At 51.9% G+C, this 27061-nt stretch overlaps 10 protein-coding genes across 10 annotated transcripts; 5 read left to right on the forward strand and 5 right to left on the reverse strand.

The window, feature by feature from the left end:
* Nucleotides 1-388: 388 nt before the first annotated feature.
* Nucleotides 389-1901, reverse strand: BJX68DRAFT_258714 (glycoside hydrolase superfamily; the record flags this gene model as incomplete). The annotated part of the gene is made up of 3 exons (XM_071043580.1): nt 389-1405; nt 1470-1579; nt 1640-1901. 3 exons carry the CDS (start codon nt 1899-1901, stop codon nt 389-391), a joined length of 1389 nt encoding a protein of 462 aa, XP_070893775.1.
* Nucleotides 1902-2915: 1014 nt separating this feature from the next.
* BJX68DRAFT_258715 (Zn(II)2Cys6 transcription factor domain-containing protein) lies at nt 2916-4338 on the reverse strand (the record flags this gene model as incomplete). Its single annotated transcript, XM_071043581.1, has 2 exons — nt 2916-4235; nt 4282-4338. 2 exons carry the CDS (start codon nt 4336-4338, stop codon nt 2916-2918), a joined length of 1377 nt encoding a protein of 458 aa, XP_070893776.1.
* A 2008-nt stretch (nt 4339-6346) lies between these two features.
* Nucleotides 6347-9550, forward strand: BJX68DRAFT_271938 (uncharacterized protein; the record flags this gene model as incomplete). The annotated part of the gene is made up of 4 exons (XM_071047079.1): nt 6347-6558; nt 6662-6974; nt 7026-8728; nt 8782-9550. 4 exons carry the CDS (start codon nt 6347-6349, stop codon nt 9548-9550), a joined length of 2997 nt encoding a protein of 998 aa, XP_070893777.1.
* A 406-nt stretch (nt 9551-9956) lies between these two features.
* On the reverse strand, nt 9957-11465 carry BJX68DRAFT_258717 (alpha-L-arabinofuranosidase B; the record flags this gene model as incomplete). The annotated part of the gene is made up of 1 exon (XM_071043582.1): nt 9957-11465. One exon carries the CDS (start codon nt 11463-11465, stop codon nt 9957-9959), a length of 1509 nt encoding a protein of 502 aa, XP_070893778.1.
* A 4392-nt stretch (nt 11466-15857) lies between these two features.
* On the forward strand, nt 15858-16923 carry BJX68DRAFT_247311 (alpha/beta hydrolase; the record flags this gene model as incomplete). The annotated part of the gene is made up of 2 exons (XM_071041761.1): nt 15858-16457; nt 16519-16923. Coding segments are annotated over 2 exons (766 nt in total), but the record flags the coding sequence as incomplete, so codon positions are not given.
* A 601-nt stretch (nt 16924-17524) lies between these two features.
* Nucleotides 17525-19465, forward strand: BJX68DRAFT_258719 (FAD binding domain-containing protein; the record flags this gene model as incomplete). Its single annotated transcript, XM_071043583.1, has 4 exons — nt 17525-17531; nt 17614-17694; nt 17756-17901; nt 17969-19465. 4 exons carry the CDS (start codon nt 17525-17527, stop codon nt 19463-19465), a joined length of 1731 nt encoding a protein of 576 aa, XP_070893780.1.
* A 278-nt stretch (nt 19466-19743) lies between these two features.
* BJX68DRAFT_271942 (ankyrin repeat domain-containing protein) lies at nt 19744-20847 on the forward strand (the record flags this gene model as incomplete). The annotated part of the gene is made up of 1 exon (XM_071047080.1): nt 19744-20847. One exon carries the CDS (start codon nt 19744-19746, stop codon nt 20845-20847), a length of 1104 nt encoding a protein of 367 aa, XP_070893781.1.
* Nucleotides 20848-21759: 912 nt separating this feature from the next.
* Nucleotides 21760-23578, reverse strand: BJX68DRAFT_279313 (major facilitator superfamily domain-containing protein; the record flags this gene model as incomplete). The annotated part of the gene is made up of 6 exons (XM_071048710.1): nt 21760-22227; nt 22294-22390; nt 22448-22671; nt 22724-22874; nt 22930-23314; nt 23485-23578. The coding sequence occupies 6 exons, from the start codon at nt 23576-23578 to the stop codon at nt 21760-21762; spliced, it is 1419 nt and encodes a 472-aa protein (XP_070893782.1).
* A 692-nt stretch (nt 23579-24270) lies between these two features.
* On the forward strand, nt 24271-24804 carry BJX68DRAFT_271944 (uncharacterized protein; the record flags this gene model as incomplete). The annotated part of the gene is made up of 1 exon (XM_071047081.1): nt 24271-24804. The coding sequence occupies one exon, from the start codon at nt 24271-24273 to the stop codon at nt 24802-24804; it is 534 nt and encodes a 177-aa protein (XP_070893783.1).
* Nucleotides 24805-25060: 256 nt separating this feature from the next.
* Nucleotides 25061-27015, reverse strand: sxa2 (putative pheromone processing carboxypeptidase (Sxa2)). Its single transcript, XM_071037473.1, has 4 exons — nt 26778-27015; nt 26447-26729; nt 26139-26365; nt 25061-26080 (listed from the first exon to the last, which is right to left on the reverse strand). The coding sequence occupies exons 1-4, from the start codon at nt 26971-26973 to the stop codon at nt 25188-25190; spliced, it is 1599 nt and encodes a 532-aa protein (XP_070893784.1). The 5' UTR covers nt 26974-27015; the 3' UTR covers nt 25061-25187.
* Nucleotides 27016-27061: the final 46 nt, after the last annotated feature.

Below are 27061 nucleotides of genomic sequence, written 5' to 3' on the forward strand. Positions count from 1 at the left end.
TGGCGAGAATCGAGAATAACGCCAGGTACCAATCCAGTTTCAATCGGCGTGGCTGACATGATATACCGTGGTAAATGCAGGGCGGGCCTACTGTTTCCCCCATCCTAGGTATTCACCCTCGCCTTAGGCCCGTGGAATAGAAACTTGAGCTCTGGTTGAGTCCGGGTTTGTAGACTACAGAGCGACAATTACAATGCAAGTTGACAGGATGTTAATCGAAACCAGAACCCGGCCCAGGCATAATAGATTGACGCAGAGTTTTAATTCCTATATACATCCAATGAAAATAGTATATACGTGCCAAGGCATGATGGACACACGACGGCCCTAAACTATCCTTGCCAGTCCGTTGTCCGGACTCAAAGTGGAAGCACCCGGTCACTTTCATTTACGAGTCCGCAACCAACACCGCAGGGTTACCATTAGAGATGGTAACACAGACCTGCCCGTTTCCATCGGCGGTATACGTTCCATCACCAAACGCATCAGTCCAGGATCCGCCAGCCTTCTGCGAGTTGAAACAGTGCTCAGCCCCAGACCCAGACCCAGCATTGGTGGTGAGAACAATGAGATCACCCCCAGCCCTGCTCCACGCATACGCCGTGTCCGCAACATACAGATGGACATGGTCGTCATCGGCAAGACCGCCGACAGCTGACCTAGCGGCCGAGAGCCGAGAGATAGCTTGGTACAAGTCCGCGTCGGTGCTGAAGCTGCTCCGCCACAGATCCTCGCGATTGGCAGGGTCGTTGCCACCTGCGTAGCCTTGTTCCGTTCCATAGTAAACGATCGGAATGCCGCGAGCGAGAATGACGTAGGCCAGAGCGTTCTTGAGCAGGGTCTGGTCGTTCTTCGTGCTCAGCCAGCGGGCATTGTCGTGGTTATCCAGGAACGTCCCGAGGGCACTGGGGTCAGGGAAAAGCGAACTAATCTGATCATGCATGTCGACAATGTCCTGCGCCGAGCCGGATTGCTGATAGAATCTGTTCATGGGGTAGTAAATCGCGTAGTTGAGCAGGCCATCCATGCTGTTTGCGTACCCGGCGAGATACTCGGGTCCGCCGTCCCAGACTTCGCCGATGGTGTAAACGCCCGCGGCGGCGGTGAAACCGGACCAGAAGTCCTTCTCCACGTGCTTCACCGTGTCGATGCGAAGGCCGTCGAACTCGTATTCCGTAACCAGCCATTTGATCCAGGTATTGAAAAGCTCGCGGATCTCGGAGCTCTCCGTATTGACGTCGGGGAGATCGGATGCGATTCGGCACGTTTCGATACTGCTCTGGGAGGAGTAGTCGATTGTGCAGTCGGAGTGGTAGGCGCTATCGGAGTTCAGGGGTTCGGGCTTGTTGTCGCTGATGGGGCTTCCCATGTGGTTTGCGACTACATCTGCCATTACGTACATTCCCTGAGCGTAAAGCGATTTAGTTTTCCTTGGTCTATTGAGAAGAAGGATTGCAGGGCGGAATTACCTTTTCATGGGCTGCACTGACTAGACTCTTGAGATCATCCGCGGTGCCATAGTTCTCATTGATGCTGTAGAGATCCTGCGCCCAATACCCGTGATATCCTCCGGCATGATCTGTAAACCCGTCAGCAACTCCGTATCGCCGAATTCAATTTAAAGACTATCCAGACTCACTAGCGACAACAGGGGTAATCCAAATCGCATCAAAGCCCATCCCCTTGATGTAGTCGAGCTTGGACTGCAAGCCTGCGAAAGTTCCGCCGCAGTAGTTCCCGAGGTTACCGCAAGCATCTCCGCCGGTATCATCAGCACTGCGGGCGATGCGATCGGTCAGGGCAAAGTAAATGTTGCGCGACTTCCATGCAGTTACATCTGCCGCGGAGACGGTGGACGCAAGGGGGAGGAGAGCTGCCGTTAGGATGTCGGCGAGCTTCATTTTGAAGGGTGATAGGCGAGGAACGTCTTCTTCGAGGCGAGTGTGAGAGCCGATGGTGCATAAGTTGATCTCGATCAAAGAGGAACCAACAGGTTTTATATCTATCAAAGCTACTACTTCGAACATGCCATCTCCAAACGACTTCGCTCGCCGACTGTGGGGTGATGAGATTCTGCGGGGCGCTCTCCACGGAGCCCCGGCTTTTGGCCGAGACGTTAGACCATATCAGGAGAACGATCTTCGGCAGTGGGCTGCTATTGGCGGTACTTGGCAGGGGTGATGCCAGGTAATGCAACATTTTCCGGGAGACAAGTATCTATCGCGTAAAGATGTTCAGAGAGAATGTCGATCCCTCTGGGCCCCCAATATTCAATGGTGAATATTGGTCCATTGTCGGGCCGAAGAGCTTCATTCAGTGTTTCATGCAAGGAACCGCGGAAATTCGATCGCCGGGAAATCCTGCGGACGGTAATCGCCGGATAACATGGACATGGCGTGGCATCGACCGGTTCCGCTAACTCTCCCATTGTCAATGGTAGGCGACGGCTTGCTTGTGAGTCAACCTAAGAGTAATGCAGCTTTCTGTCCTTTTCCCCACGTGGCAGGCAAGCGTTCTCAAACAACATATGGCCTTCACCGAATGATCCCTGCGCAGACAAGATGCGACCGCTAAAGCCTGTGGGAACGAGGCCTTTATCGTGGGGACATTGGGCAACTGGGCTTCGTTGAGCTTCCCGGCGGAGATCGCCCTGCGGACTCTGATTTTCCTCCTTCTAACATTGCATGGTGACTGCCTCCAAGCCTATAGCATAATAAGCTTGGTCCCATGATAACGTGTGAGGTGTGAGCCTCAACCAACATGAAAAATCCATCCGGGTAATACGGCCGAAGGACTAATGACGGTGTAAGGTACAGTAAGCATAAGATGCTGAGTGTCGCGTTCAAAGCTTCGAGAGGCCGCAATTCTTGTTCACTGGGTGTATATACGTCACATTAGAAAGCGGAGAAAGCGGATTAAAATGGGAGGGATTGATGCGCTGAAAACTGCGGACAGCCGCAGGCATCCGGTAGCAAACTACCCATACCCATCGTTAGAGAGAATTTATCCAGCTGATCCTTGACGCCGAAGGTGCTCAGATCCAGATCTTTCGTATTCCTGGGGGCAGCCAGTGGGGGTGTATTAGACCGGGAGCTCTGATAGCGAGTCATACGGTGCCAGGAACCTTGCCCTGAATTGTCAGTGCGACCGCTAATGAGAGTGCTGGTGCCCCGAGCCAGATGAGATCGCAGAATCGCCGTTAACTGGTCAATGAGTGCGATGGCGAAAGCTATGCCGTCGCGGGATTGCTGGACCAGTGCTCCCCCGTATATCGCTGGAATCACTCCGATGAAGGACGGCAGAGGGTGGTTTGTTTCTAGCATCCTGTTATACTGGACAAGGTTTCCTCTGGAGATGAGCATACTTTCCAGAAGGCTCTCGACTTTGGTGGACTCGACATTATCTGTGTTTAAAGTGACGATATGTTTTGCTGCCGCAAGATAACCAGGACACTTTGCGACTTCAGTAAATGCGTAGTCCATTGTCTGGCCTAGTAGGCTGCCTTTTCGCTGCTGCTCTTCGTCTCTAGCGACTTCCTCACTCATCAAGGTTACAGCCCACTCAGTCTGGCCCAGAAAGCAGGGGACTGCGTTGATAAAGGCGTCTGCGACAATATAAGGTCGCCAGCAGAGCAGCAAAGTTCGACCAATGCCTCTTCTTTGCGCCGCAGGGCCGCGCGCACAGAATAAATGGCTGATCCCTCGGCAGTGAGCGATCCACGACCATTCACTGCTCCCGTCAAGAACCTCGTACCCACCAAGCAAGATGGCTGCCGCTAGCGTTTCATCAGACAGTGCAGCACTGCTCTGCAGAAGAGAAGCCAGGTGGCGTATGCCCCGACCATACATATGTCGGGCGCACATGATGGCCTGTGCATCGCGCTGTATCACTCCCTTGTGCAGAGTGGTCAAGGCGCGGACTGCCCAGACCAGTGCTGGAGGAAAAGTGGACCACTGACCTCGGATAAAGTCCATCCAGTCCATGTCCACGCGGCAATTGAACGAAGCGGCATAGATCGGAAAATGGTACTCCATCCACCCGGCGAATGATTCTTGAGTCTGCAAGTCAACCGTACGCTGGGCGAGATTTGGAGCAAAGGCCTCGTCCAATGGCGCAAGACCGTGCTTCTGCGCGACCAACGACGTCTGGTCCTGAAATTTCAGACCACGATTGTAGCCTGGGCACTCCGAGCCGTAGCTTGTACATCGAAGGCATACCGGTCGCGTTTCATCGCACTTGAACTTTCAGTTATTGGCTGATTTCTTTGCGTTGTTCGCTCACCTTGACTCTGCGTTTGAGACATTGCAAACACCCTCTGCTGCGGGGCACGCCAACCATCGCTCTTTTGATGCAAGCTGCTCACTTGGACTGCGGTATTTTCCCACTTTTCACGGAGTGTGACTTGATGGCCATGAGAGGCGGCCGGGATGTGACAAAGATCGAATTTGGGGGGCGTTGGAGAGGGGAAACGGCAGAGCCGCACAAAAGTGAGGCTGAAACGGAGCCAGCCCACATGACACGTGACTACAGGTCAAGGATTGCTCATCACGTGGCCGCGCATTATGAATTTGGGAACAGTCCCAATGAAAAGAAGGTCACTTTTTACACTGAGATGGCTATTTCAGCTGGTGTTAACATTTAAGCTCCCTCATCGCTGTAACGCTCGTAGCAGGTTTGACAAAGATGTCGGAATCATTGCGTAGGTCAAGGATGGTTAGTGGCCGGATTCCTGGTTTTGAGCCAGCCATGGCCTGGGTTCGAAGCACAGTGTCTTGTTGGTGCACGGCTTGGATAGCATCATTTTCGATTACTCCCGTCTGGCAAATCTCGCTCAGGTTCGCGCAACCAACCCCGCCCTGTGGCGCAGCGGGGATTGCCTGCTCCAGCCCATATACTTCATTTGGCCCTTGGCTGGTGCCACGGAGGCTTAACGAGCCTATACTGTCGAACTCATCGACGAAAAGCATCCCGAGCCCCGAACGACATTTCCTTTCTAGTGCTCCATGCCCATAGCTGACTCATAGTTTGGCGCGGTCTCGCTTAGGTTCTTCACTAGTCTGTCTGATTTTCTGTGACTCAAGCTGTACAAATTGATAGGAATCTACGTTGCGCTCGCGAGAGTTTTCCATATCCTTATCTTGGAGGTCTTAAATGGTTCTTGGTTCTGGGTGGGATCGAAAACAAGGCTGTATCTATAGTTCGATAGCTACTCCAAAGCGGGGCATCAAGAAATATATATCTCCAGATCTTATCAGATCCAGCTATCAAAAGGTTGCATAAAACACCAATCCCAACTTCAGACGTCGACTATCCCTCGGCAAGGATGTACACACCTACGTCGGTCTTGGTGAATACGGTGGAGGCAGCGTATTTGCCGGGTATGATCAGGATGATGCCCAGTGCAATGCCCAAGCTCATGCCGGCCTTGGTGGGTTATCCTCTCCTAGGGGCCACGGTCGTATCTTGTGGTTCCAGCGCCCTTTAGGCTTGGGCACTCATACCTCGGCTTTTGCGAGTCGTAATTGGCGGTCGTCACCCTGTATCTGCGATATCAAAGACTATGTGGCCGACAGCGCACCATCCGCACTGGACCCCACAAGGCTTGGATGCCCCGAAGGATTGAGGCGGTGCAGTCTTTGCCTCTTAGGTCTACCCGCAGGCTCAAGATCGGCAAATCTGGGGAGGCTGAGTGACAAGCTGTGAGCTACAATTGCTTCCCCTCGATTGGCGCTCACGAGTGCCTCTACTGCAACTTTAGTTCAGCTCATAGCTACATTAAGATCTTGATCTGGTGTTCTGGTCAAGGTACCGAAGTCATGTATTCAACTCTAGTATTCTATGCAACTCTACAAGTAGGTTTAAATCCCACAGAAAACTATCATCAGCGGCACCTTATGTCGCTTGTTATTGGGACATGGGTTATATGCCCAGTCCTAGGTATTACAAGCACTACATTGAAGCATAGTTTGCCGATAATAACGTGTCTTGAATATACACTTCTGCCAGCAAATCATGCGACATCGTCGAGTAGCCTGTAGTGTTGTCCTGAATAGAGATGGTTTTCAGGATCGACATTGTATTTAGTGATCAATAATCAGTTTTCGATCGACCACACGCGACAACCAATAACACTCCGTTATTGACAAATAGGGTTCGATGTCCAGGCAGCGCCCGCAGAAAGATTAGTGATCTTGTTTGGCCCCATTATATCGGTCGACCAGCTCATATTCCCTCGCCAACCCCTCGAACATCCTCGGTTTGTTTAAAAGTTTCTACCCCTGGGAAACGGCCGGTGTCCCCTTCGTAACAAGTTCGCTCCAAGAGCACCGCGAACAATTCGACAAGGATGACTGGTTCCCAAGGAGACACTTCCACTCTGGGCCGGCCTGGAGCTGCCAAAGCTGCCGAAGTGTCTCTTCTAACTGGACTTTTCAGTCATTTCAATGGACACGATCTGAAGATTTTCTTCCGCTGCTTTGTCGGCGCCTGGGTGGGTTCGCTCTTGATGTTCATAAATCCCTCCCTACACGAACTCGGGACAGCCACTTTTTTCGCCTGGTGAGTGCCATTGCATTGCTCGAGGGAGGACAAAAGGGAAATAATTTCCCCACTTGAGCCGCGACCGAGACTTGCTTGAATGGTATTTCCTGACTACATCTAGTCTTGTGCAACTGATCATTCCTCCGAATGGAATTGTCTTCATTCACATCCTCGGAGTCTTATCCGTCCTGCTCGGGGTGTTCCTGGCATACGCGTGGGGTGTCATAGCAATGAAGGCTGCTCTGGCAGCAAGGCCTGGAGCAGAGACGGCCGCGCGGCTGCAATTACTTCAACAGACAGCGGTCATGCAGGCAAACCAAACAGGAATCACGCCGGCCGACGCCGCTCAGCGGTTAATCTACGATGGATTCATGTTGGATGCGCGTGTCACCGTCGTCATGTACTGCTTCGCCTGTGTTTTTATCTACTTCCTGGTCTGTATGTGATACATGGCAGTCGTCGTTCTTAGTTTTAACATCTGGCAGGCCCGTCTGCGCGCGTCGAACCCCAAAACTGTCTTTGCGCACTTGTTCGGATCGATCATTATCGATATTTTCCTCGTCTATACGCCTCTAATTCCCTCATTCGATGGATCCTTACCCCTTCCCATTGTGAAACCCACCCTGGTCGGCGTGGGATTGAGCCTGGTGAGCTCAATCATCTTCTTCCCACGCTCAACCTCGCACACCGTCCTCGACAGCATGAGGGACATGGTTCGGCTTGTCAAGGTCCCGTTAGAAGTAACTGAGGAATCCTTGGCGAAAGATAAGGAGCGGGTAGATCGAGCCTCACTGCACCAGACACGCGCAGGAATCATTGCACTGGTGCGACAAGTCGAGCCCGCTATAGGATTCCTGCCGATCGATTTCTCATTGGGCTACTGTGATCCTCGTGATGTCAAAAGCCTCGTGGTTCCAATGCAGAAGCTCGTGGCGTCGGCTATCATGCTGCTGGATTTCAACATCAATCAAGTGCACAGAGAGACTCGCACAGAGGAACTGATCAAGTTCCAGCAGCAACTGATGGAAAAGGACGACTCAAACCTGGAGATGACTGAAACTTCCAATGGCCCTGCTCATCACGTTGGGCACCATCAACTGGTGCAATTAGTGAAGATTCTGGATGGATTTCCCCACCCCAACCCGGACGGCTACCCAGATGATCAAGCCCTGGCCAAGGAATTCTCTGTATCAAGCACGGCCGCAATCAACTCCTGTCTCAAGACGCAGGATCACATTGCTGAGTGCATGCACAAGCTTAACCACGGTGGCTGGCTTTCACGAATCCCTGAACCCGAGCGTCAGGAGCTCATAAAACGAACCGAAGCGTCCTTGGATACATTGCGCGCGTCTCGAACCGTTTTCATCGATCAAACAACCGAGTTGCTCTTGCGTGAGTATCAGCCTGTCTTTGAGAGCCATGACGCACAGTCCTCCCAGCTGCCTGCCATGCATGACCTTCATGGGCTTGTACTCGGGATGGCACTGCAGGAACAGCTCTCAACAGTCTTCAACGACACCGAAGTCCTGCTCAGTCAAGTGGGCTTAATCCTCCAGAAATCGACTAGTATTCGCCTCTGGCTTCCGTCGAGTTTGCGGTATGCACTCGCATGGATAGCTGGGAAGAAAGGCGATGCCCCTGCCACGGACCAGGTCAATGATACTGACCCTGATAAACCTGAAGAGCCGAGGAAGGCTATTTCTGCGGGCCAACATGTGATCACAAAGTCCCAGACGCCGAGACGCAGCGGCCTTGCACACGCCGTTCTTAATCTCTACCACTGGCTCACCGGGAGCGACGGGTTATTTGCCTTGAGAATGGTCGTCGTCTCCATTGCCCTCTCTATCCCCGCCGTCATCCCGCGGACTGCCGGATTCTACTACCGCGAAAAAGGCCTATGGGCTTTGATCATGGGCCAGACTGGATTACTCGTCTACATGGCGGACTTCACCTTTTCCGTCATCTCGCGCCTCTTGGGAACCCTCATTGGCGGGGTCCTCGCTTTGCTCGCCTGGTATGTCGGGTCCGCAAATGGCCCGGGCAATCCATACGGTTTGGGCGCGGTAATGGCAGTCATGGTTGCGATCCTTATGTGGGTGCGGATCTGGTGTCCTTTCCACCTCCTCCAGGCGAGCATCATGGCTGCTGCCACCTTTCTGCTGATTATAGGGTTCAGCTACGATGACCAGTGAGTTTTGCCGCATCAGGTATTACCCGACTTGGCTAATGCAATACCTTTAGACATCTGCCGCAATATGGCAGCGCGGGCCTAGGATACGTCGTGTTTTGGAAGCGGCTGGTCCTCGTCCTGGTTGGAGTCGCCGCCGCACTCGTCGTTCAGATGTTTCCTTCGCCCCCCTCAGCCGCAGGACACGTGTCCAGGACCCTGTCGACCTCTCTCCGGACAGTCTCCGACCACTACGCAGTTCTACTGTCGTGTTGGAACAACCCAGAGACCAATACCCAAGCCCTTACAGAGCCATTGACACTCGGACTCGCCTATTCTCTACTCGATCTGGAAGGCCTAATCAAGCAGCTAGCGTTTGAATTCTCCAGCTCCCCCTTCACCAGCTCAAACACAGATCAAATCAAAGACCTCTGTCTCACACTGAACCGCGAGGTGGGCAGGCTCCTCTCGCTGTCGTCGTCACTCCCGCTCGAATACCGCATCCGCCTCACGCAGCAATGCGGTATGTTCGACCACCGCCACATTGGTGAGGTAATGGCCGTGCTCGCAGTCTGCGAACAGGCACTGAAGACTGGAGACCCGCTGCCGGAGATTCTGCCGACACCGGTGGTTAGGAGGGCGTTTGAGTACCGGGGCGCTGCAAATGGCCCTGTGTTGGAGTTTACAGCTGCGGCGGTGCGGGACGAGAATTATCGCCGATTCTGCGTGGCTTTGAGCGCGTATTTCAAATTTCTGTGGACAGTTGATGAGTTGGTTATTGTGGTCAAGGGTGCTGTGGGGGAATCGCATCTTGTCTCGAAGGAGGTCATGGGCGTTGTCTAGATTTCTTCCCTCAGAAAACGCTGGGACACAATCAACTAATTAAGAGGATTGTAGAAAAATATGGCTTCTTGGGTTAGCCAAACTCAATTTTGCATCCTTTTAGATGAAATTCCTGAAGACGCTCTATGGGATTAGCCAATAGGAACAGAAACTGCACTACGCGTGACATCTTGTAAGGAGAGGGAATCATAGAGACTTTAGCAAGGTCTGCTGCACACGCTATTAGGCCATCAGCGAGGAATAAAATGAGCATGAATGATGATGTACTAGGGAGGAAGTATCGCTTGTACTCTGTCCATGTCTCTGTCCCATTATCTCCAATACATGCACGCATTCCGCTGCTGACTACCCAGATGGTCATGAGATGAAGTACCAGGGTTGGCCAACGCCAAAGCTTGCATAACACCTACACAAGCGCATCAGTAACGACCCAGGTCACATCAGCCGTGAATGCCGCCGTAGCATCAAACACATGCACGCCCCCATTACTCGCAACATACAGCACATTCTCATAGTGGCGCCAGAACCTGGTGGGGTAGCTCCACGAGCGGATGGAGCTCCCATCACCACCCAGCCCCTCCATCGGACAAAAGGTCGCATCTTCTGCGAACAGCTTTGACCCATCGTCCGCATTCAAAAGCAGAGCGAACCCCGAGTGCCGAATGTAGCTCCCGGGTGTATCAACAGACTCGAAGGAGAAACAGCCGCTGTTACCTAATCCTTTCTGCACAGTCCAGGACGCCTGTTGGCGGAGGGTGGAGCTGGAGGATGCCGAGACGACCTGCGTGTTAACCGTCGAGTCCGTGTGCGAAATGTAGCGGTCCGTGTACCCTGCCGTCGTGGCCTGGAATGAAACCGTCGATCCAACAGTTAGTGCATCCCCGCTGGTCAGCGGAGCCGTCGCATACCCCGCCGCGGCGATGTCGGCCTGCACGGCGTCCTCCGTCTCGTCAGATGGATACCCAGCCGTCATGGCGCCCTCGTAAAACGTCCCCTGGGCGCCGTTGCTGTTGTCGCCGCCGATTCCCAGGATGATGGCGCCTTCCTTGCTCATGGGGTTGTATCCGGATGCGTTGGGCCGCGCACCGTCGTAGTACGTCGACAGCCCGTCACTAGACGCAGCATTCCCGCCGCGCAACGCCCAGTGGCCCGCCTCCCCCTTGACAATCGTCGTCAGGAAGCGATCGGTCAGCGTGGGGTCCCCGGCGTTATACGTCGTGCTGACTCCCGAGAACAGGCCGTTCTCCAGATCAGCCATGAGCCAGGGCCCGCTTCCCTTGCCGTATCCCCAGACCGTATTGGTGCCAAAGTAGATGGCCTCCATGTGCCCATTGCCCGTGTCGAGACTGGACGTCTCGGCATTGCCGTAGTCGAAGCAGCACGCGTCATTGTAGTGCGTCCCGTCAAGCACGGCATACATGCCCTCAGGCTCATCCCCCGTCGCTGTCCCCGTCACCTCATTATTGCGATACCCTGTCCCCGGGGAGACAAAGACCCCATACGCCTTTTGGCCGTTCAGCGTAACGGGCGCCCCAATCGCGCTAGCTAAATTATCGTACCCGTTGGCCTCCGGCCCATCGAACCCGCCAGGCGGCGCCTGCGTAAGGTCATTGCCCTGGCCAGACTGGTCGTAGAGGATGGTGATGAGGCACGTTGTGCCCTCGCAGAATGTATCCTGCGCTGCGGCGTTGGCGACGCCGCCTGCGGAGAGCGGGGCGATGTCGAGCGTGCTGCTGTCCGACGCACGTTGCACCTGATACAGCGGGCCGGAGTAGGAGGAGTACAGGGCTCTGGTGGAGCTGTGTGCTGCGACGCAGGGTGTACCGCCGGAGGCGTAGATGTCGCAGGGGCCAGCGGCCACGAGGGTGGCTGAGGTCAGAAGGGCGAGGGCGCGGCGCGGGCTCCGAATCGTCATCTCGAATGCTGTATTGGGGCTGTCGCTGGTAGACTGTTGCAAAATGCGAAGACATAATCTCATGGACATGAGTAGCCATTTATAGCCCGCAGTTTAACCGACGGCATCGTGAGCTTCGAGGTATCCCTGCAAGAGCTCGGTTATTAGAAGCATATTTACCATCAGACCCGCGCAAAACATCTCCCCGAGTCTCAGAAGACAATTCGGCAACCCCGCACATTTTCTTCCACTTCCACCAAGAAAACAAAGGGCTCGGTTAAAAAGCTTGGTAAAGCTTCTGCCCCCCGCGTTGTGGGGAAGGGGATCGACAGTTCCGAGTGAGCCGAGTTCCTCCAATCACTTCATGCTGCCCTCAAATGCACCATCATCCCGCCGGACTTTTCCCACATTGTTTTTTTCCTCAGGCTAGTTTAGCGCTTGCGGGGCTGCAGAAGAGGGGGGACGGGGATGAGGATGTAACCTACTCAAGATGTACGGTGGGAGTTATCCATGCATCCAGTCAGCCATCTAGCAGTTCTCTTCGTTGTCTCGGACCAGTTGCAGAAGTAGTCTCCGGGTAATTTGCATTAGTATCCCCGGGTATTCCTGGAGGCATCCGGGGTCAGGACTGACAGCTCTGCCCACGCGCATTAAGCATGTTGAGTAAACAATTTTGATGGAAGTGATGAGGAAAGATCGCGTCGCTGCTAGTCATATGAACAAAGAACGGGGTCCCATGAAAAGGTTTTGACAGTTATATCTATAAAGAGGATGTTCCTCAAGACTATCCCATTAGTTTGTGGCAGTCACAGACTAGAAACTTTTGGACCGCAGCCCCCTCCCTGGTGGGTTAGCCACCTGCTATGTGCTAGGCGTATCATCCCGCGTTGCCTTATCGGCTTTTGTTAATAAGTTTTCTAAATGATTCCATATCGGACTGGTGCCGCAAAAATGAATCTGGGCAACGCACATCATTTCGACCATGTCAGGAAGCACGGTAGCAAATAATCATCGACTGTGACAGATGCCATGCGGGCCGTGCACCAGGAATTCGCATAGCACATTAGCCGGACATATTCAGAGTGCCTTCCTGTCCACGTAGGACGTTTACTGAACAAGCCAGAGAAGTTTTGAAAGGATAGTATTTTCCAGGCCGGGACTGCCAACGCTGGGAGCAAGTAGTGCTAGGCACTCCCTCCATCATCCATCTCCGGATAGAACTCCTCGCCCTCGTCAGCGTTTTTGTCTTGCTCAAAAATCTCTCTTAGCTCTGTCCCATGCGCGTCCCAATCATTGATCAGCAAATACAGGCCGCCCGTTTTCGAACCCGATATGGGAGGATTTGCCCCTTGTGATTCACACCAACGAGTAGTACATACCCATCCTGACATGCCTTGCGGTCCGCAATGCAGACTAGGAGCACCCCCACTGAGCTGGTCCGGGCAATGTGTTAAGGCACTGACTAGCCATGATGGCGTGGACGAGGGCGTCGCCAGCACGTTTCCCTCCAGTAAATCAGAGGGTGCGACGTCTGGGGTCTCGAACAAGAAGTGCTCGTTCAAGAACTCTGTACCATCCAGCTTCTCATTGCATGATCTAAGGGCGAAGAAACAGAGCTTTCTATAGTGGATGTCCGCAGCTAGTCGGCTCTGGGTATCGCCTTGTTCACCAAGCCAGGTGCGGACCCAGAGTATGTTTGAATACTGCCCGTCAAAAGCACGTTCTTGCGGCGTGAGCAGGTCCCTTAATACGTGGTCGGGGATTTCATGTTGGTAGACCAGGGATCCGAAATATTGCTTAGACACACGAACGAATGTTGCTTAGTTGATTACGTTTAGGGGCTGGAACAAAATTGAAAATAGAACAAATTACGCTTCTGCCCCTCTCGCCTAGTTTGATCCACCGCTCGATAAGGGACTGCTTCTGGTCGCCTTTGGAGAGCGGGGAGTTTGGGTCCCAATGTTCCTAGACCGCGTTAGTCTGAAATGCATGATTCGGGCCGGCTTGACTTTGCATGTACACAGATAAAATTGTCGAAAGGAAGGTCTTGAAACCGTATTATTTCAAGCTCTTCATTCTCTTTCATCGCGTGTGACCGACGGTGGATGGTACGCACCTGTGGTTCCTTAGCTTTAAATTTGCATCGGGCACTGCTGGATGCGAGTGCTTGGGCTGGGCCGCATGAATAACATCAGTCGTTTATAAGTACATTAGTGTGCTCATCACAGGCTAAATGCGATAGAGGTGCATAAAGATATTATGTCATTAGCCTGGTTTGTACCTCTAGGCCACTTAAACCTCGCCTAATTTCTTCCCCATATTGGTGCTTGCAGGCGAAGTCTCCTCGCGCATGGTATTAAAAACGAGCACGTCAAAGGTCGCACCATTCTCATTCCTTCGCCCTGCCATGGCGTGGGCTGGTGTCTCGTTGAATTGAAGCGGCAGTGCGGTGTGCGAAGGGGGAGTACAATACACCATTTGAGTTGGGAACACGAAGCTAAGAACGCGTCGGCAGCGCTTCGCAGACCATCTTTGGGCTACTATAGTTATTCTGGGCAAGAGGTGCTGTAGTTATCATAGGACCTTTATAGCCTTGGTACCAAGTGGACTGCGTTTGATGGCAACCGGGGCCTCCACATTTGTGGAATATTCTAATTTCTAGCATCACAGTCTGCTCGGAGACAAATTTAGAACATGTTTGCGAGGGTACTATGCTTAGGAGAGAGGAAAAGCAGGCCACTTTAACGTCGATTACGGTAAAAGGTGCAAGGTAAACTTGGTTTCAGCTTCCTCTCGGTAGCGAATCATATAGTTGTACAAACTATAGCAACAAACCGACCGAGAAACAGTTTCCTATCTATGTTGAATAGCTTAGTTCGTGACTTATGTAACCACTAGCATTGATAGCCTCCCTCTCCAGACTGATCGCACCAAGAGTAGTACTGTATGTCGGGCCGCTTTGCATCTTGCTGGAAACCTTTTCACTTCATGAAAGAAAAAGTCATCAAATAGCTTCCACTCATGCCTTAAAAGCCTCTTGCTGATCTCTCCGTGTGGGTGGAACTTGAAGTTGGCATCTAGTGGCTGGAGCGATTTAAGTTTCTGTGAATATTTATTCAGGTTACAGTCATGTCTTCTGTTTTACATTTATACAATAGTGCTAACATGCAGAAACTTATAAGCAGGTGTAGCACCTGCTACTTCCTAGGTTTGCAGACACACAATAGTATTAGTATTATCTAGGTCATGCTAATAATATCAATAACATTCTTACTAGAGATATAACATGGCAAAAGATCCCACTTCCTTGCCATGCCTAGACACTATCTAGTCTAATTAGAATTATAAACCGGCAAAGTACCCCTAACAGTTATATTAACGCGCTTAATTAATTCTATAAAATATCTAGAAGTCATCCTTTTACTAACCTTAAAAAGAACCTTAAAATAATAATCAACGAACCGGCATATCCACCATTCGGACTTCAGACAGATTCAGAGATTATAATTTCCATGTTACTTTAAGTATACTCACTATCGCCTGTTGGCATTTGATGGTTTGGTTCAACAGTAAGGATTGTCATCATTCTCGTGGTGAGGGGCCATAAAGCTACTAATGAGTGTGATAGGAGACATCAGGGCAACCTTCATGTAAGTTGAGCGACAATAGCATGCATCAGCACCAAGTGAGGATCTCGGCTAGATAATTCAACGCTCTACATAATCCGAATATTGCCGCGTCAGGCTCAGGCGTGGATCAGGGAATGGGGTGAACAATCATGGACAGCATAGACGGACCCACTTTCGGCCGAGTCAACTTCCATATCTGGTAATAGGGCAAGGAGTCATCGTCGATGACGAGAACTGGCCATGTGGTTTAAGGCACTCCTGAAACCGTCCTCCAGTAGTACATTGATCTACAGGTCTCTTGATATATCTGTAACGGTGCTCGGTCATGTTCGGTCTCCGGTCACTACCGATTCCGAAAAGAAGCTCGGCAGTATTTATTGCAAGCGGATGACGCTCTCGTGACGAGGTATCTATATATTTCTCCTTTCTGTACTTTTTTTTCTCAGGTAATAGGAAAAAGCACCAAGTCGACCTTCGAACCTTTTATCAACATGTCGGACTTTTCTCAATACGGTGGCGCCAGCGCCGAATGGAGAGATATCGAGAAGACAATACCCGCCCCACCGGCCATGGAAGGCATGTCATTGACCGAGCACAGACGTTTGATGAACACCCTCCGAGAAAAGTCATCCGCCGAGGCTATGGAAAAGTTCAAGGATCAGCTGCGTATCAAACAGCACGAGATCCCGACTCGTGACGGGTCGAGTATTCAAGCCCGGAGTTACCGACCAGCATTTATAACTGACAGATTGCCGGTCTTTCTTTACTTCCACGGTGGGGGCTACATGACGGGAACCCTCAACACCGAAGATGCCACCTGTGGTCGGATCGCAACCACTGCCCAAGTCGTGGTATTACACATCAACTACCGCCATACCCCAGAGTTTCCGTACCCGGCGGCTTGGGACGACACTGAGGATGGATTCGAGTGGCTTCACCAAAACATCGAGTTGCTGAACGGCGTTCCAGAAAAGGTCATTATTGGAGGTATATCGTCGGGAGCGATGCTCACGGCTGCACTTGTTCTCCAGAAGCAACTTGGCAAGGCTGTCACGAAATATCCCGCTATCGCTGGTCAGGTTCTGATGGTTCCATACCTTGTGCATATCGATGCGTACGAGCCCCAATTGAAGCAGCTGGCCGATCCTTCGTTGTCTTCGTACAAAGAGAATGAGCATGCTCCACTTCTCCCCGTCAGGGCAGTCCGAATGCTCACCGATCTTCTCAAAATCAATAATCCAGATCCATTTGACCTCCGTATCTCGCCCGGCAACGCCTCCTTAGAACAAGTCAGAGGACTGCCGCCGACAACTTTTGGCATTGCGGGTCTGGATCCGTTCAGAGACGAAGGCCTTCTCTTCTCCAAGCTATTAAGTGAAGCTGGGTAAGTTCACGTCTTGAGACCCTATATCCTAGTCTGCATGCTGATCCCAAGGACTACTCAGAGTGCCAACAGATACCTATCTCTTTGAGGGTGTCCCACATGCTTTCCGACGCTTTGGGCAGCTGAGTCAAGCAAAGCGCTGGGATGCAGTTATGTCCCACTCAATTGAATGGTCGTTATCCCAGCCTAAAGCCGAGGGATTCAACATCAAGACCAACGGCCCTTGATTGCTGGAGAGAACGGTAATAGTCTTCTGGCTCGGCTGCCTGCGCTGTTTGGTCGAACCCTCCGTACAGTTAGATACTGTCGAGGAAAGCGGGGTCTTTAATACACCCGAAATAGTTTAGTTTTATTTGTGATTTTTATGTTTGTACTAGGCGATTCTCAACACTCTGAGAATCGGCCGACTTTCAACCCTCTACTCATGTACGCAAGGACACCTTGACGTGACCTCGCATCATCCGTTCTTTTCATCTTTTCTTCAAGTAGGTTGTGTCGCATACTGAAAAATATATTATTGACCATGTTCCCTTTGACTACTACGGTGACGCCACTTCGAAGTGTTCAGGAACTATACAAGGGTTTCTCAGTATTCAAACCATTGCAATTTCGGGCTATGCCGGACCCGCTTAATGGTCGTTTGCAAAGACTGGCGCCTCTTACTGGTGAAACCTCCGTCTCATTGTGGTTGGTAGAGCTCAAAACAAACGAAACTCAATAGGTTTTGCTTCCCCAGCTCGTATTGTACCGAGAGGGGCGGCTACGGCCGAGAAACATTCCGTTTCAAGTAAAGATGCGCTGTTTACTGTGCATCCAAACGACCAAAGAGCCTAGAGCGAGGATGCTTCCTAAGCCAGTCCTGCTCAAGTAGACCTTTGAAAAGGCAGGGCCTCCATTGTTAGAAAACTGCTGAGCTCTCCGAACCAGTGACAAGAATAACACCTGCACTTCAATCCCTCACTATCATGCCCTTGATTCTAGCACCATGGCTTCTGGTATAGATACAGACCATCTCATAGTTGGTGCAGGACCAGCCGGATTAGCATTGGGTTCCTTTCTTAGCCAAAATGGTGAGTTAGGCTGGGTTAGCCTGTAGTTTCGCAGCGTGATGTACCTCTGATCAATCCAACAGGGAGACTGATTAGATGATCTCCAGGCCTGAAAGGACTCATCATTGCTAAAGCTCCCGCCACAGCAAATACTCCCAGAGCTCATGGATTCAACCCGTTTGCGTTTGGTAAGTTCACCCAACTGTCCGAAACTCTCGCAGCGCGGCTCTAGCTAACGTAGAGACGTAGAATGTCTTCGTGATATCGGCCTTGAGGACGCGACACTTGACCGGGCAACACGTGGTCCTGCGTACCAATCTCTACGTTGGTGCCGCAGTATGGTGGGTGAGGAATATGCTAGAGTGCTTGGATTTGGCGGACATCCCGCGAGTATGGTATGACTTTCCACGTGGACACATCTTGTATTGTCGAGAGTTTCTATACTGACTTCATCATGTATAGGCCGCCACCGCAACCATCTCCCCATGCGAGTATGTTGACCTGGCACAATCCAATCTTGAACCAATCCTGCTTCAGTATGCATCGCAACACAACTTCCCAGTGCGCTTCTCATCAGAGTTGATCAACGTCGAACGCCGCGCGGATGGCACCGCCAACGATCCATCAACGATCATCTGCACTATTCTTGACCACGTAAGCCAACAGACTTACATTATTCGCACCCGATACTTGTTTGGTGCCGACGGAGCCCGCAGCTATGTTGCCCGTGCGCTCGACTTTAAGTTCATCCACAAGCCTACCGGGGGAAATGCGTGTAATGTCTTTTTCCGCGCAGACCTCGGACATGTGCTACACGAGGGACGCCTTGCAGGACTTCATTGGATCTTACAGCCCGACCGCACCATATTCCCAGGCGTCGTCGCCCATTTTCGCGTGGTCCGACCCTCAAAGGAATGGGTCATGGTTTGCTTTGGGCCGGGAGGAAAGAATCCCCTCGAAGGAATGACAGCCGACAGCCCAGAGATTGTTGAGCTCGTGCGTGCACTTATCGGCGACGCCTCGGTGACGATCGACATCCTTGCCGTGGATCCTTGGACCATACGTGAAAGCGTTGCCGAGGAATACCATCACAGTGGAAGTAATGTCTTTCTTTTGGGTGATGCCGCACACCGACATCCGCCTGCCTTTGGTCTCGGGCTAAACACCGCCATCCAGGATGCGTATAACCTAGCCTGGAAAGTTTCATATGTCTCCAGACGGTTAGCAGGTCCCAGCCTACTAGATTCATACAGCGAGGAGCGTCAACCGGTTGGCGCTACCCTTGTCCGTGAGTCAAACAATGGCATACGAGCCCATGCAAAGATGTGGGAGGCTCTCGGCATGTTTGAACCCAGTCGTGAAGAAGGCATCAACCAGCTTGCTCGACTGACCGAGGCGACGTTTGAAGGGGCCGCTTGTCGAGCTAAAATTCGCGATGCGCTGAGTGAAATCGAACCGGAATTGCAGAGCTTGGGTGTCGCCTACAATCAGTGGTACACATCAAATGCCATCGAGCTCGCGGACGAGCCTAGCAAAAACAGACCACTATTAAAGGGGAACCCCATCACCACGCCCCAAATCAGCACGTTCCCAGGTAGTCGACTGCCCCACGCTCGACTAGACCTCCCGACACGGCGAAAAGTCATCTCAACACATGATCTAGCAGGGAAGGCTGCGTTCTGCCTTTTGATCGGCATTGGTGGTGAAGCGTGGATGAGGGCTGCTAGAAACATTTCGAAGTCAACAGGGATCCCCATCAATGTGTATGGAATTGGCTTTGGGCTTGACTATGCTGACATCTACGGTGAGTGGTATAGTATGCGCGGTGTTGATGAGACAGGCTGTGTGCTGGTACGGCCCGACAGGTATATAGCATGGAGGTCGCACGCACTCGTGTCAGACTGTCGAGCTCAGCTTATGAAGGTCCTTGAGCGGGTTTTGCTCCGACACGAGCTGTAAATGAGCTGTGGACGTGGAAATGTCGCTTGGTATTTAGTATGCAAATATATTCGTCATTCGAAGTTTCATTTCATCCATCATGTCCAAGGGCCGATATTTTGAACCGTACGTTATAAGGAGCAACCGGATGAAAAAAATGCAAATAGTCACTCAGCTGTAGATCTTGTATTGGCCCAAAGTGCCAAGGCTTTTTTGCTTACGTTGTCGTCGAAAATGGTTAAATTGGTCCTGGCGCTTCCTCTTCCCACCATCCATCTGCTCTCTTGCCTGCAACAGCGATGCATCCCACCAGAGCCCCTTTTCTGCCCCCTGAGATCCTTCTTCTCATCGCAACCCATCTCGAGCCTTTGGACCAAATATGCCTGCTACAAGTATTTCCCAGAATTGCTAGTCTCTTCAACTTCCAACAGTTTGCCAGCACAGACGAGAATGGAAACACCATTCTACACCTCCAGGCTCAAGCGAACCCGGCTCCCGAGGCCTCTATAGCACCAGGTGTTAATATTCCATTCTTTCCATCTATTCTAGATTGCAGCCAAGGCGATATCCTACATCCACAGAATCAAGACGGCCGCACGCCCTTGATGGACGCGGCGTTGGCGGGTAACATTCCATTCATGCAGCGGCTGTTGGATAAGGATCCTGGTGGCATCAACATGACAAGTCAACATGGGGCAACGGCGCTATGGTATGCTGTTTCTGGGAAAAGTGCTCCGGCGACTGCGCTTTTACTTGAACAGCCATCCATCGATGTCAATCACCAACTGACAGAAGGCGAGGGCCGGGACGCCTATCAAACAACCCCGTTCACACACGCTCTATGGCACGGTTGGGGGGAATATGATATCATATCCCTGTTTATCAAGCATCCGGAAACTGACCTCACATTTCCGGACTCAAGGGGGGAGACTGCGATTCACCTGGCTATTGAGAAAAAGCGAGAGGATCTGGTCCGTGATATGCTCGAATGCGGACGCCTCGATGTTAATGCAGCTTGGGGCAATGGCAGGACTGCTTTATACACTGCCGCAGGCCACGGGGAGGTTAGATTCGTGAAGCTCTTACTCGCGCAGGATGGAATTGATGTCAACCAGCCCACACGCACTGGGGAAACTCCGCTTATGAGGACCCAATCGCCACGTTGCATGAAGCTCCTACTCGCACACCCTGGTATCAAGGTTGACCTTGTGGATGACTTTGGTTGGTCCGCACTTGGGTATACTGCATACCGCGGGCACCTGGGGTGTGCGCATGTGCTTCTACGGCACGGAGCGCGGCCAGATCTTGTTGATTTGGATGGCTTCACCCCGAGAGACAGAGCTGAGCAAGCCAAGCAGTGGGATATGGTAAAGCTGTTGGAGGGTGTGATGGGCCAGAAGTGAATTTCAAGCCCATGCTGCTTTCTATTCTTATTCCGCATTACTTCTCCAACCATAACAGACCTTCTTTCGTATCATCCCTTTGTAGTAGGCGGACATTTTCTTTTGCCCTCTCTTTCAGGATTCTCGAAAGCGGCGACTCATCCCATTGAATAGCCGAGGTATGACTACCCATGGGCCGCGTGCGAGGACTTGTGTTCTTCGGTCCTTTTATTCCATACAGAACCCTCGGACTCGAATAAGCCCTGCTTAGCGCTGGCAACGTATGCAATTGCTGTGCCGCAATGCAACGTCGAGGTGACTCTGACAAGTTCGCGGCTCGGGCTGCGATTTCCACATTTTGGGTTTGGCGATCCTGATAATCTCGCGATCCGCCAATCACTGCCCAGTGTCTCCAGGACCGTTCCGAACCCTGCCTGGCGAGAATGTGGTCGTGCTTTGCCGCAGCAGGTCTGGCCCGGTCCGTTCCTGGCAGAATAATTTGCTGGGCTGGGTCAAGCTCTGAATGTCCAGGAGCAAGTGATGAATTTGAGTGCTTTCTACGCCGATGTAGGTGGAACCGGAAATCTCAACTTTTTTCGGTCGCGTGACAGTAGTAATATGCCTTGATACTAGCTTTTGAAGATCCCCTCACCAGTCAAAAGATATTATGAACGAGATGCTCTCTGGAAGTGGCCCCAAAATACCCGTCTGGCTTCCGCTTACACATCGGAGCAACCTCCGCCGGTGGATGTGGCAAATGCAGGGGTTCACCTGGGCAGGGTACAGAGGAAAGCTCGCCAAGGAACTATATGTACACTGAGTTGTACGGAGACTTTTGCGGTGGGGCTGTAGACCAATGCTCGTTAGTGGGCTGTCTAAACCCACCCTACTTGTGTTTGTCTTATTGCATGTACCTACCGAAGCCACGCTTCCCTAAATAACCAGCCTCAATCCCTCCACACCGTCCGCATGTCTTCTCCCATTAGCCCTCTTAACATACCCGACCAAAGCGGCCGCAACCCCCCAACTCCCCACCAAAAACGCAAACAAAATCGCATGCCCGGTCCTATACCCCGGCGCATCCCTCGAAAGATAAACCCACGGCGCCAAAATTCCACCTAACGAACCCACACTAAACACCAACCCCGCCGCAACAGCCTTTGCTGTCGGCGTGGGCGCATTATTCACGGCCCATGTTATCCACAGCGGGAGGAAGGCGTAGATACCGGGTGCGGCGAGATAGAGCGCGCCGTATTTTGCGCCAGGCGCAGAGTCGGGGAGGAATAGGAGGAGGGCTGTTCCGGCGATGCCGAGGGGGGCAGTTGCAAGGATGGGATATGCGCGTGTGCGGTAGTGGTCGGAGATGTAGCCGGTGATGATTGAGAGGATGCAGGCGGCGACCTGGGATATGTCAATACTTTCTTTAACTCCGGCCATTAGCGGGATCTGTTGAGACGGGATGCTTACATATGGTCCGACGGACAGCAGCTGGGCGAGCTCACCGCTGTAGCCCATGGCGCCGAGTATCGAGGGGGAGAAGAGGGAGAAGGATTGTGCGCATGTACTATATCACTTAGCAGAAGGCTTCAATTGCCACTACACAGAAGCTGTGTGTGCGTACTTTCCAAAGAAGAAGCCGATCGCGCACGCGACGACAGGTAAGCTGGCCAATCCCTCTCGAACATCCCGAAGGGTCGTCCGTTGATGCTCGCTCGCGCTAGCTTCATCACTCTGAAGCCTATTGACTGCGAGCTTGCGCTGCATGTCAGTCAAAAACTTGGCAGTTCCCGGCCCGCTGGGGATGAGGAAGAATGCGAGCCCGGCTAGAACCATGGACACCAGACCCTATTCCGCGCGTTAGACTGATATAAATGAGAAAGGACAGGAGATGTATCACCTCGAAAAAGAAAATATTCTTCCATGTATGAATAAGACCCCATTGGGGGATCTTGGACAGCCCAATGGCGAGCAAGCCACCGAATGCACCACTGGCCGAGGAGGCAGAGATGTAAATACTAGTCCGAAAACCGAGTTCATGACGACGATAGCTATACACCTGTATCAGACCAAGTTATTGTACTTCAAGAGGCAAATGGTACTCACAACAGTGACAGCATAAACACCAGTCCGGGCGAGATCCCTCCCTCAAAGATTCCGAGCAACACTCTACACGCATACAAGCCGCCTCGATTCTGCACGAGGGCAGTACACGTCGTAATCAGTCCAAATCCAAGCACGAGACAAGGGACGTAAATGTGTCCGCCGATGATTTTGCACAGAATATTTGATGGGAGTTCCACGACACAGTATGTAACCAGGAGACAGGTCAGCGCAATATTAAACCGGTTTCCCGACAGATCCAGATCGCTCTGTAGACCGAGTAGTCGCGCATTCCCGATATTGACACGGTCAATGAAGCTGAAGAGATTGATTATGGTGAAGAGAGTCAAGAGATGGAGGTCAAACTTTCGGATGATTCGGCGCGTTTCTGAGGGGCTTATTTCCTCCAGGTTTGATGTTTCTGGGGTTGGGGTGTCGTCTTGGCCGACGCTGTGCGTGAAGGTTGAGGTCTTGTGTCCAGCCATGATACAATCAACTGCCCTGGCTTCGGCCTGAAAGTAAGAGATGAAAGAAATGTCTTTTTGCGAGGGGAGAAACGCGGAATGCGGAATTCGTGGCATTTTTGCCGAATCTGGCCTGCAGCCAATGGAGGGGAATGATCGGCGCAGGGGTGCTTGGAAAAAGTAAACATGGTGGAAGAATCAATAGTAGAAACTCCGGCTCCGTCCAGCCACCACTGGTGGTGGGCCCAAGGGTCAGGTAAGACTGTCTTGTACGTTGAGACTCTAGAGAGCCCTGGGAGGGGTTTCTTTGCTATTGTTCACATTGTATTTCCCCCATCTTTCTGACAAGGGCCTTGGATGTTTCCAGCCACTGGACTTAATTGGCTTGGAGTGATTACTTCCGGGTGGCGTGCTGTATTGCAATGATCACTTACTCAACGTTTGATATATATCATGGTTTCTCACGTGACGAATGTATATACCTGTCCCGTGGTTGTTTTAAACACTCCTAGAACGCACGACCCACCATCTGTATATGCTCATATCGCACAGATTTGATATAAGAAGGAATAGGATACAATAAGGCAATAATTACCCTTCGAAGCCTCTAAAGCAGCAAGAGTGCCAGATGATCCACCTACAACAATGCGCAATGGTAAAGGTATCTTGTCACAGTAAAAGGCATTGTTGGCATTTACAATCAATAAAAAGAACAAAGGCATTAAAAGATGTGGGCATTATTTACCATTGGAAAAAAGCACGACAAAGCCATTCAACATGGAGTACTCAAACAAAAAGGCGATGACTATATATACCTCCCATCGGACCAAGCTATCACATAAGAGTATCTTCTACATTACCTAACGCCAAACATCTCAAAATGTCCACCACCAAAAAGACTCTCGAAATCCACGTCGGCCGCACAAACCACCAGGACCAGCCCGAGCACTGGCTCTTAATGCTCCGCGCCCCCGGCGATTCGAAATGCACATTCATCCACTCCACCGCCGAATGTATCGCGCACGGCGACTACTCACGAAGCATCGAACACGAAAAACACTTTGAACACGTCCAAATCCCCTTCCGGGACAAGGTATCGCTCATCAAGGCCGAGGACGAGAAGGAGGTGATTGCGGCGGCGGAAGCTGTTGAGGCGCAGCATTGCCAGCGGCACGTTCTTGCGCTCCTTGAGAAACTTGAAGGTAAGGGCCTTGTTCCGAAGGGGACTGCTGATGGGTATAGGCCGAAGGTGCAGCCGCTGATTCATGAGGGGCCGGTGAAGAAGTTTACGAAGGCAGAGTTTGATAAGCTGGTTGTTGAGCAGGGGGAAAAAGATGGGGCGGTTAAGTATTTGTTGAGGGTTCAGGGGTGGGTTGATGATAATGGGAAGGTTTTGTGGAAGTCAGGTCAGTGATATGTTTTCTTTGCTCTCTTTTGTCTCGAGGGGTCTTTTGACTACAATGATCTAGCAGTGGTCAGACTTTAGCGCATACAAAGATGTTGGTGATATAAGGAGGCGATCCTATATTGCATCAATCACTAATAAAGCAAGTGATTTTTTATTAGCATTGTTCTACTGGCTGATTGTTTTTGTAACACTGGTTTTATCCTGCATCTATGGAACGATTAATACTAGTGTCCTAAACGAGTCTAGAAATGATAGAAGATCCAACAAATATAGAGCCCTTTCATAAATGGTAGAGTAAAACGCGCAATCTAAACTACATATTGCCTGATAAGCTATAGACGAACACGAGCGAGACTAAATGCGCCACCTGCAGCACATACATATCTGGTTCAAAGCTTCTCGACTCTCCCCAACACCCACTCCAAATGCCTATACGCAACGCGCGGCTGATATTCCGGCTGCATATGCCCACTCTGGTACGTCTCCGCCCACATAAGCCCACGCTCAAAATGCTGAACGCCCATAGTCCCCTGCGGCTGCCCAGCGTCCAACCCATTCTGTTCGCGGACCTCGGCCCAGCTCAGATCCGGCAAATCGATATAAATCGGCTCCGCAGGCCGCTCCTGGAACCCCAGCGCGCCATTCCACGTCATATTCTGGATGGCGAGTAACGTCCCGTTGGTGATGATGATCATATCGAAGTCTCCATTGCTAACGAGAACGCGGTTCGTCGCTTCAATGACCTGCGGCAGGACGGCCTCGATCGGGTTCGCGGAGATGTCGCCCTCGGACTCGGGCCCCGCGTCGCCGCCCATGAAGACCGGGTCGTTGGAGCACAGCGACCAGGTTATATCGGCTGGAGCGTGCAGCGCACGTTTTACATCGGCGCGGTCAAAGTAGACACTCGCGCCCTCGGCCTGGTAGACGAGTTCTGTTGGGAACGCGAGGACGTCCCACTTGAGCGGACACATCTGGTTGATCTCGTAGATGTCGAAACACGTATTCGACGCAAAGGCTTCGTTGTTGATGAGGTCGAACACGTCACAGGCGCTGTCGGTCGTGTAGTTGAAGAATTTGGGTGGTTGCTGCGCTGAGGGCGGGAAGACGAGGTATTCGTCGAGGAAGTCTGCGTAGCCGCAGGTGTTGTGCAGGTCTTCCAGGGTCGAGATGAATGATTCGTTGAAGTTGAACATGTTGGCGTTGGAGAGGACAAAGGGGACGGCGGGGACTTGTTCTTGGACGTAGTCGTGTTGCCCGATGCAGGGGTCGTAGACAAGGGCACCTAAAACGTCAGTAGAGACTCTTGGCTGAGATAAGGTAATGATAGAGGGTGGGTTCACCAGAAAGATCATAATACTCCTTATCATCCTGATCCAGCATCGCCGCAGAAATGTACGGCACATAGCGCCCGGCGTAACTCTCACCAGTCACGAAGATCTTGAAGTTCTTGATTCCAAACGTCTCCTGGAAGTTCTTAAAGAACTTGACAAAGTCCTCCGCCGTCTCCTCCTGTGAGATTGCCGTCGGCGTACCGATTGAGTACCCTGTCCCGACAGGTTGCTCCACCCTACACGACGAATCAGCCATGTTTCAATGCAACAAACAAAGCAGCAAAAAGAAAATAAACTTTAAACAAGGCGACACATACCAAAGGACATTCGTCAAATTGACCCACGAATACGGATTCTCAACGGGCGCGTACGTTCCCGCCTGCCAGAGGAAGCGACCGTTCTCCTGGAAGAATCCCTCGAGAGAGCTGCAGCCCGGTCCACCATTTAGCCAGATAGTCACTTCATCGACCGGCTCTCCGAGTTTAGGCTGGAAGACAAAGAAGAGCGCGCGCGAGTCGTTGTTTTTCTCGATGGGGACGAGACCAGAGTAGAGTTCTCCCAGGTCGAAGTGGACGTCAGGCAGGTGGTCGACGAGGTAGGCTATTGGGCTGTCAGGATAATCTGGAGGAAATATTGGGAGTTGCGTACGTTTTGTCTCTTTTGAGAGGAAACGAAAGTCATCTTTGGGGTGGTGTCCAGACGCGGTGAGATTCTGGGTTGTACGCTTGGCCACGTCCAGGGCGTCGCGGGCCTTTTGGGCAAACGGGCCGTGGCCAGCAGCAGATCCATGATCTGCGCTGAGGGCGATGGCCAGGAACGCCGTGGATACCAGGTCGAACTTCATCGTGAGCGAGACAATGCGGATAAGAGCTGGATCTGTCTCCTCACACAGGTGTGGGGGGGGAGGGGGGGGGAGGGGGCTGCTTAATTTA

This window comes from Aspergillus pseudodeflectus, assembly GCF_044049435.1.
Source record: "Aspergillus pseudodeflectus strain CBS 756.74 chromosome Unknown BJX68scaffold_70, whole genome shotgun sequence".
Classification (NCBI taxonomy): domain Eukaryota; kingdom Fungi; phylum Ascomycota; class Eurotiomycetes; order Eurotiales; family Aspergillaceae; genus Aspergillus; species Aspergillus pseudodeflectus.